The sequence below is a fragment of the Cucurbita maxima genome, unplaced genomic scaffold (genome assembly GCF_002738345.1).
Source record: "Cucurbita maxima cultivar Rimu unplaced genomic scaffold, Cmax_1.0 Cma_Scf00001, whole genome shotgun sequence".
In the NCBI taxonomy this organism is placed as follows: Eukaryota; Viridiplantae; Streptophyta; class Magnoliopsida; order Cucurbitales; family Cucurbitaceae; genus Cucurbita; species Cucurbita maxima.
This window is the reverse complement of record NW_019272017.1, coordinates 7434967-7444843: the sequence shown is the minus strand read 5'-3', so window position 1 is coordinate 7444843 and position 9877 is coordinate 7434967. Positions and strand designations below refer to the sequence as shown.

General features: G+C 32.5%; 2 protein-coding genes across 2 annotated transcripts in view; one reads left to right on the top strand and one right to left on the bottom strand.

Moving 5' to 3' along the window:
* Positions 1-83, top strand: part of LOC111485083 (heavy metal-associated isoprenylated plant protein 20-like) — a 2212-nt gene extending 2129 nt beyond the window's left edge. The window contains exon 6 of the mRNA XM_023131825.1: positions 9-83. The gene's annotated coding sequence lies outside the window, so the exon portion shown is untranslated. The remainder of the gene's footprint in view (positions 1-8) is intronic.
* Positions 84-2443: 2360 nt separating this feature from the next.
* The window catches only part of LOC111487514 (DExH-box ATP-dependent RNA helicase DExH3), a 12920-nt gene continuing 5486 nt past the window's right edge, over positions 2444-9877 (bottom strand). Inside the window, exons 9-19 of the mRNA XM_023135327.1 lie at positions 9098-9268; positions 7984-8256; positions 7501-7695; positions 6213-6416; positions 6034-6103; positions 5794-5942; positions 5273-5581; positions 5129-5188; positions 3984-4136; positions 3793-3903; positions 2444-3332 (exon numbers count right to left, since the gene is read on the bottom strand). Of these exons, the coding sequence (XP_022991095.1) occupies positions 2865-3332; positions 3793-3903; positions 3984-4136; positions 5129-5188; positions 5273-5581; positions 5794-5942; positions 6034-6103; positions 6213-6416; positions 7501-7695; positions 7984-8256; positions 9098-9268 (2163 nt within the window). The 3' untranslated portion in view covers positions 2444-2864. The remainder of the gene's footprint in view (positions 3333-3792; positions 3904-3983; positions 4137-5128; positions 5189-5272; positions 5582-5793; positions 5943-6033; positions 6104-6212; positions 6417-7500; positions 7696-7983; positions 8257-9097; positions 9269-9877) is intronic.

Sequence of the window (9877 nt, the reverse complement as noted above, 5' to 3'; positions counted from 1 at the left end):
TTTTTTTTTTTTTTTTTTTTTTTTTTTTTACTTTTTACTTCGCTGTAGAAGTTAATTTTTATTCCAATACTTTTTACCCCATACTTCATTTCATATTTATTTATTATACTAAAAAAAACTAGAAAATAATTTTCATTCGATTTTCTCTTTAAATAATGATTTTAGAAAGTTTTTAATAATACTTTTATAAAAATAAAAATAAAAAATTGGAAGGATGATCACGGCTACGGCAGAGAAGGCCTCCCCGACTCTACCCTATGAACACCTCCAATCTTAGGTGGGTAGTTATCGGTCCAATTCTTAAAATGTTGGTACATCGAGCATGTCGAAGCAAGATCAGAAAGGCTTCACCGACTCTACCCTATGAACACCTAATCTTAGGTGGGTAGCTATCAGTCCAAATCTTAAAATGTTGGTGCATCGAGCATGTTGAGCGACATCATTAACAATTGAGTTGCCATTTCAAAATCTTCCTCGAATATCAGACTTCTCAAACCATTATGTTAACACTCGCTATTATTTATTTTTACTTCATCTATAGAAAAATTATTATTATTTTCATTCTAGTTCTACTATTTATTAATTCTAACATTTATTAAAATATTTTTCTAATAAACATTTTTTTAAAAACAAATTATTTGTTACATAAATACAATATTTTAATAAAAAATAATCTAATTATTCAAATTCATTTTGAGAACCCTAAATGGAACATTTAATTTCTAAAATTTGCAATTGAAAATCAACAAATTTTCTCTTTAAATCAGAATATTTACAGAAAAAATTAAATAATGTAAATAAAAAAAGGTATAAATGCTTAAGCACTTTTTCTTTTATTATTATTATTATTATTATTTTAATATAAAGTTTGGTTCCCTCCAACTCGAATTATAGGCCAACTTTAATAATAATAATAATAATAATAATAATAATTTGAGTGGTAAAAATGGTTTAATTATATTAATATCAAATAATTATTCACTTTTTAGATTTGATGAGAATATATTTTAATTCTTTAAATTAGTATATGGTATTACGTTTATAATGTGCGCTTTAAATAGATATTAAAACATAATAATACCAAGCATTACATAAGCATAACATAGTTAGCTACAAAATTCAAATTAATTTTAAAAATATATATTAAAAATCCAACCAAATTTGAATTTATAAAATTAAATTAAAATAATAATATTTTTCACCCATCAAAACTTTTTAAATAATTAATTTTTAATTCATTTTGTCTCGTGATAATTGTGAAGACCTTTTAAAATAAGATTTAAATAGTAGACGAAAAAATTTAGTGTAATTTTAAAGTATTGTTGACTCGACCTAAAAAAAATTATTTATTTAATAATTCGTAATTTTAATTATATATATACTATGTAAGAAGATCAAATGGAATATTAATTTGAAAACTTTTGGAACAATGAAAAGATTCCAAAGTTGAGTTTAGGTTTATTATTATTATTATAAAAACATAAAGAAATATATACACTTTAGAGTTAACAAAAAGAATCCAAGCTTTTACTTCACTTTAATCTAATCCCTAATGGGGTTCCACTCAAAGATCATCGCTAAGTTTCCTTTTTTCGATCGAATATTTATCTTAAAATCGAGAATAAATTTTTTTTATAAGTGTTAATGTAACACCAACATTTATAAATAAAGTATTTACTTTCTGGTTATTAAAATTAGCAAATGAATAATAAAAATTATTACATTTACTTAAATTTAGAAATATTTTAAATGAATATTTTCACCTTAATAATAATGAGGATAATAATGAGGATGTTAGGTAGGTAGTAACTTTCTTAGAATAGAAAAAATAAGTTAATTACAATTTAATGAGATGAAATTAAGCTTTTAGGAAAAAACTAATTTTTTTTCTAAAATTTAAATTTAGAGTAAAAATTAGGGTTAATATTCTCCCTCCATATATAATATTTTAAATTTTAGAATATTATAAAAACACTATTTTCAGCTTTAAATCTGAGTTTGAAGGGTTACATCATATTGATTATTCTGTGAATCAATTGTGAATGCATAAATCCTTTCCCTTTGTGAAGAATCCAACACCCACCAACTTTATGCCTATTTTTTCACCAATAATTAATCTCCACATACTGAATGAATTATATAAAAAATAAAAGATTGGTGTGCGCTTATTGAAACATTTTTGGTTTTTTTTGGGGTGATATTTTGAATTTAACTCTTTTTTTCATTAATCGGGTTAAGAGTAAGGTTCCGATATAAATTAAAGGTAGTATATTCAACTCAATTTCGGCATAATTTCTATGGTAGTACTAGTACATCTAAAAATTCTTAATTGATTAGTAGTAAATAAATAAAGGATTATCCCGAAACAATATCATTAAGCTATAGAGAATGTATCGAGAATTTATCCAGCTTGAGGAACATAAAAATTGCAATTTTAGTATTATGTTGTTAAACCAGCCTATATATCAAAACTCAAATATGTTACACAGGGTGGCAGCTTGGGGAGGGAGAATATTTAATCATACATAAAACCAGACAAAGTCCCAAATAAACACATCTATCCTAGCTCACTCAGTCTCCTAAATTTTGAGAGCTATACACCAGCTCCATCAATGCTATAAATAAGTTATCAGGATATCATGCTTCCATGCCTATGTAAGCTTGTTCTGCATATTACCTCAAAGACCATATCTCGTTCTCTTACTCAGCAGCACGGAGTCAAAGTTCTGTGAGTCCTTATGCACATACAACAGGCAAGCTCAGTAGGAACTTTTAGACACTTAAGTTGAAGCAAATCCGTCTGCTGCTAGTTGAAGGAGACTAGAACTTGCAACTGGAGAACAATTTGCTTCTCTCTTATCATGTCAATAACCAGGGCGACCTTTAGACCGCCTTCGTTTGCCAAGGAGTTTTAGCATGTTATCAGTTACATCAATAGGAGAGTCGTCGTCTGAATTAGTGTTGTTGTCAGAGGTGTGTGTCAACCAAGCTAGAGCCTCTATGGCAGCATCCCTCTCTGCAAGCTGCTTGTTTTTCTTAGGCTTCCCGACAAATTGCATTCCCTTAAACTCTACCAGCGCCCTGAACTCATTTGTTTTGAGGTGTTTGGTTTTGTATTTTGGAGGAGAATGTCCTGCCCTCATTAGCAAGGTTTGTAGCAAGCTCTTTGGGTTGGAGCCATCCCTTGTGAATTTGTCGTCGGTAGACACTTGCTTCCTACTTTCCCGACCGAAGACAAATCTCCCTTCACATTGGTCACCGGACACCAACTCTTGAACAGAAAGAACAAGATACTTGCCTTCCTTGAGAATATCGAGCCCCGGATTCTGAAGCTGAAATGACACAACCTCAAATTAACTTACCTTTTCTAAAACTGGGGAGCAGGATTTATCTTTGAACTAATATCCTAATCAAACAATATGTTCAGATAATAAACTAGGGCCACGACACAGAAGTAGGAATAAACTTTACCCAAACGAAGGAGCATTGACTTTTTGACCATTTTCATTATAAACTTCACCATAAAATGAAGATCTCCATGCTTTCCAGTAATTTTCTTGGTAGCAATTTATGGACAAACTATGTAGTAATCGGTAAAATTTTAACATGCATTACTTCTCAAAACATTAGTGCCACTGGTGAACTGACTTGCAGCATAAGGAGTAGAAAGATTGACCAGCGGAATCATATGTCATTATCTGTTGAATAGTACTAGCGGTTGAGATATGAATTCCATACTTGTGATGATATAATTAGATCTAATAGCGGAAATGATTCTCAAATGAAACTTACTTTGTTTTCAATAAGCTTATCAAGTTCTTCTTTGAGTTGCAAATAGCATTCCGCCAAACTAGAATCCATAAAGAATTCAATGTAGCCATTCAACATTTTCAAATGACCAGCCTGAAAAGGAGATGTGAATGGTCTTAGACACCAGAAAAATGAAAATCTTTCACAAAAAGTGCAGACCCAGGATAGATCACCTGTACACCACATTTCACTGCTCCACCAAAAAGAATCAGCATCGAATCAGATATGCCAGTGGAATCTCGTAAGAAAACCGTGTTGACCTTCACTTTCTCGCCGAATACCAGCCATGGGAAGGGAATTGTATCATAACGCGCATTTACAGAATTCTGAAGCAGAATCATTGAAATGTTGGATTACTACAACACAGAAGCGTTCAACAAAATAATGGATTTGAAATTCCAGAACTTTTACAAATCATACTTATTTGAAACTTCAATTAAACCTACCATGACAATGCAACATATAGTAATAAAGCACAGAATATCTGTAATCAAAACAAATGTTTGATAAAGAGGATCCGAAACTAATAACTTCTAGAAGTCTAATTAAATATCCACAAAGGTTCAAAGTCTTAATCAGAAAATGCAAAGCCAACAACTATCACATGTAGATACTGCAAACAAAAATATGATGTATGCACATTGCAAACTAGAATCAGTATAAATATCCTCTCGTGTAATTTCTGGTGCAGCCACACTCTTCCAGCAATTATATGCAAGCAAATAAATTAAAAAATCCTACTGGAGAAAGGCATGTAAGTTGCAAGTATTGGTACATATAACAAAAAATGTCAAATGAAATAAATGGGTGGTGCTTAGTGAACCAAATATACTACTATAATAAAGGCAGTCAAATTTGCATAATTACCAAGAATCGTTGTGATAGTGGTTGGCAAATTTCAATGATTTTTTTTCCTTAGAAAAATAAGAATTATTATAGAAATAAATATTCTTTACAACTGGATACACAATGTCTTGTTTGGATCTCATTATAGTGGTGTTATACGTTGGATCTTTGTTTAGACTTCATTATGTTGATGTTATACAATAGAGGCTAAGAGCTATCCTCATTCCATGGAATTGAACAATATTGGGGAGTATTCATGAAAAATTGTGTTGTTGGATAAGATCCCAATTAGATAATATATTTAATAGCAGCTTTTACTTGATGCTAAATCCTTTTTCTGACTGCAGTTCAGATGTCTAAGACACAATCACAGAAAGTGCAACTAAATGCATTCAAATGAAAAGTATAAATAGAAAATACTTGTGTCAATATACAGGTAGTTAACGCAAGGGGCTGCCAATTTCAGACTTACCGCATATAGTAAGACCTGGCCATCATCCATGGTTTTGAAAGACATGGAAGTCTCTCTGTGCTGCATATACATGAAAAGAAATACTCAGGAGAGGAGGAAAAGAATGATTAAACAGGCGTCTCTACAGAAATTAGTTTCATTTACCACAACAGATGCTACGCCAGGAAAGAGACCAGAACAAATGATTGCACGAACAAGAGACTGGTTATGGCTTAACTTATTGCTCGTGCTACCATCTAACTCAACTATTCCTGCATCCTTTAGAATGAAGCTAAACTGTCTTCTAAGGGAATCAATTGCCTGAAGTGTTTGGGCAGAGAGAAAGTTCCTCCAGCAGTACTCATAGGATGACCCTTCTCTTTCTGCATCTTTCCATCCCTCGTAAGCACGAACAAGTGCCATATGATCACTGTAGTCCTTTGCAGAAAATCTAGCCTTGGCTGTCCCAGCTAACTGAATCACGGAAACAACAATGTAAACCTGCAAATTCTACTTGATGGGTGTGCATGTGGCCAAGTGCATATTGGGTGCGAGGGTAGAGTTCCAAATTATCTTTTCCTCAAAGGAATAATTAATTACAAACAGCCACCCAATATCTATTAAAGCATGGAAGAATTAGTTACAAACAGCGTAATTTAAGCATACTTTAATAAAATGATACTTACATCTTTTTTGTCCTGAGGCAGAAGAAAAGGATCTCTGACACTAAGGCCGGAAACTATAGTAAGGATAGGATCAAAGCAATGGAAGATAGCACCCATAACCAGCATTTTTCCTAGCTTAGGGTCAACGGGAAGCATTGACAAAAATTTTCCTATTCAAAAGAAGGAGGTTGAAGATGGAAAAAACTGAGTAATGGGATCAGAATAATATGTTTATAATATCATGCAAGAAGAACAACTAACCGAGATTTGACAAGTTTTCCTTCTCATCAAATGCCCCAATCATCTTTAGAAAACCAATGGCATTTTGTACCTGTCAAATAACAAATGAGCCCCTGTTCTCATTTATGAATGGAATCTTCTGTAAAAGAGAACGAACAACTGATCAACAAAAAAAAAAAGAGATACACAAAGTAACTTACAGCCAAGGGCTCTGGTGGCTGTAGAGCAGATGACAAGAATTCTCCTACACTCGGAACCTGCAGACTTTTTATTTGAAGGCAGAGGGAATTCAGTGGAGTTCTCAAAAGTTCAGGAAGTTGATACTCAGAAAATGCTGCAAAAACACATTTTGGGTAAAGATGATAACATTTTCCAGGTTGAACACGGCCAGCCCGTCCCCTTCTCTGCAACAAAGAACCATTATCAAAAGATCGACCCCAGACACCCACCCATAACGAGGCAGAGGAATTTTAGGAGGCAGAGGAATTTTAGGAGAGGGAATGAGGAGAGATTTTTCTCTGTTAGATAAATGAGGCGGGGGACGGAGATTATATTCTCCATCCCCACCCAATTCCCTGACCCGCCCCACTTAATATAAATATAATATCAAAAAGAGACTTTCTAAATCCCACTCCAAGTTCTTATATATAAGAGGAAGAAGCTTTCTAAATTCCACTTCAAGTTCCATATGAGTTTTATGTTTTGAGTTCAATCCATTTTTGTAATAAACAAATATTTTTAATATTTGGATTAGGTTATTGTACTAATTGGACTAATTTATTTTATGTCAATTAGATTGTTTTGTTTTCGTCACATTCATTATCATTATTGTTTATTCAACTATTAATTTATTAATCGAGAAAAAATCAATCACTATCTTTTGGTGTTGTTTTCTTATATATGAAAATCATGTTATCAAATTTTGTTCTTATAACATAGACATAAATTAATTTTATATTTTGTTTACTATGGTAGGTGAAATGATTTGGAAAACAAATAATACTTTACAAAAAAAAAAAGTGATTCAACTCCAATTTCTAACCACACCAATTAATATTGAAAAATAAAAAATATACATTAAGTTTTTAAAAATGACTATTTTTTATAAGAATAATAATGGAGAAAAATTTCCCCATAGGGAACTTGATCCCCACTAAAATAAATGGGAAATTTTGCGAGGATGGAGAATGAAATAGGTGGCGGCGATGAGGACTGGGAACCCAGTCCCGCTCGGTGGACATCACTAGTCAAAAGTACAAGAGCAGACTTTGACCCCCCCCCCCGCCCCCCCAAAAAAAAAAAGGATACAACGCTGTTAAAATATAAAATTCTCCAGGGTCAAATCAAGGCATTTCTTCAAAGCATCTTAAGGAACAAATAATTTCATTCAGAAAATTTGGTTGTGAATCTCATAAAATTACATATTTTCTCAGTAATAGTTTAAAGAAGTGATATAATTGAAAAATATAGGAAAGAAAGTTGACTTACTTGCCGAGCAGATGCCTGTGATATCCATGAAGGTAATAGACAAGGTGTATTGTTTAACGCATCATACGTGGTTTCTTTTGCCTTTCCACAGTCAATAACAAAAACAACATCATTTATTGTGATGCTTGCCTCTGCCATATTAGTGGCAAGAACTACTTTGCGGACGTTCTGAGGAGGTTTCTCAAATATGAGTCTCTGTAGAAACGGAAAAGAAATGGTGAGAATTTCAAGAAACAAGTGGTTCATAGAGAGAGAGAGAGAGAGAGATCAATGGTAATAATTATCAATTGTCTCCGAAAACATTTTCAGCAGTATAGTGAAGAAAATTTCAATACAACGGAAGCTGGCAAATTGTTCCAGTAATGCTCTTTTTTTTTTTTTTTTCTCTTTCTACACCATGACCTTGATAATTCAAAAATATTACAACAGAAGAAATCTACGAAGTTTTACAATACACTCGGAAAAATAAATAAACCAACCAACCTGTTCAGATGTTGCCATTGAACCATGGCACGTCAAAAGCAAAACCCTGTTTGGATCTCCTAAAAGTGGATGAGCTTTCAGTTGATCCCTCAAACTGCTAATATCCTCCCATCCAGTCAGGAATACCAAAACTGCACCAGGTCGCTCCTTACGACATATGTGGCACAAAACAGCCTCAATAAGATTAAAACCTATGCAATCAGGCATCCAGGATGAGAGAGAATCTCGTGTGTTTGAACTGTAATTTCCCAGGGTTGATTTATCAAGAGCATCCTAAGTAAGAGAAACAAAGTGAGATAGACCACACTGTATCGTAGCACAAACCTTCAAGAGATACAACTACACAGGTACTTCTACTCATTGGATGTTATTATCAAATCCAATTTTTTATGCATGCAACTCATATCTAATGGGAAAATTATTAATTGATGTGCTCAAGATGAAAGAATATAGTAAAAGGTATGTACGTGGGCAATATGATCTAACCAATCTAAATGCATGGATATGTTGATTAAATTCATGCCCTTGACCATTTTAAAACTTCTTAAAATTCAGAGATCACATTAGAAACTTCATATTCCCAACTCTTTCTCGAAAAATCTTTTGCGACATCTAAATAAAAATTTCAGCGAAGACTTTTTCGTCAAAATCCAATCCCTTCATTTCTAGGAGATGAATCCCCATTCGATTTCTTCATCTTTAATCAGGCTTTACAACTATCTGAAGGGATTTTTTCTCATCCATTCATAAATTCAAACCACTTAGGCTCAGAGTTTACCTTCTACCTTGACTCCAAGAAAACAGATCATGACAAAAAACAACTGATAAAGCTACAATAAATTGGCCGCTACTCAAACAAAGTACGAAACCAACTTAAATTTAAAAATTGGAATGTTCTAGTGTAACAAGCTCTTGTATTATATTGAACTTCTTACGAGCCACACAAACTAGAGCCACACAAACTAGTACCGAAGAAAATGCATTAATGGAAACTATCAAATATTTAAGATTATCGCCATTGTTAATATTCATTTATTCAAATGCAGGCAAAAAATATTCAAACTTCAAAGAAATGGCAAAAGACAAACAAATGTGAGAAAAATGATGTACATGCCTCAACAAGAGTAGTGATTTGGTTTTTCCTTTTTCGTGGAACTAATTGTTTCTGTGTTTTCCACGTTTTCTCTTGGCCATAATCATCAATTTGGTTGAAAGATGTCAACTTATAGCCAGTTACTTCTAACACATCTTCCAAAAAGTATGCCCTCACTGGAAATGTAAAACCCTGACAAAAATAGGCACTTAAAAATAGTGAACCCATGAAACAAATATTTAGACATGCAGTGACCTCAAATAATGCAAAGCTAATCTCCAATTATATCCAAATTAGTGCAAGATGTAAAATGGAGCATGCAGGATATATAATTCCCAAATGGATTATATAACGCATATTACATGGGAAAATGCGAAATTCAAGAGAAAATGCAACAAATATCATAGTTGTAGCAAGTAAAATGTTTTGCATGCATCCTATTTGAAAACATATAAAAAAAGGCAAAGCTCTTAAGACATGGATGAATTAAACATTATGCAATTTGATTGAGCCTCTGCTCACTTTTTCACTCTTTTCACTTTCTTTTGCTTCTCTCTTTCAACTGTCATACATCAAGTTCTAACATCTCTAGTTAGAAATAAAACATGCAGTCTAGTTTCCAGGGAACAATCCTAAAAGGCATCAAGTGTAAAACTAAAACGTGGAAACCTACCAAAGAAAAGTAAAACTAAAACTGGATGCCAAATTGTGGTACTGCTAACCCTACCAAAAAAAAAAAAAAAAAAAAAAAAAAAAAAAAAAAAAAAAAAAAAAAAAAAAAAAAAAAAAACAAAAAAAAAA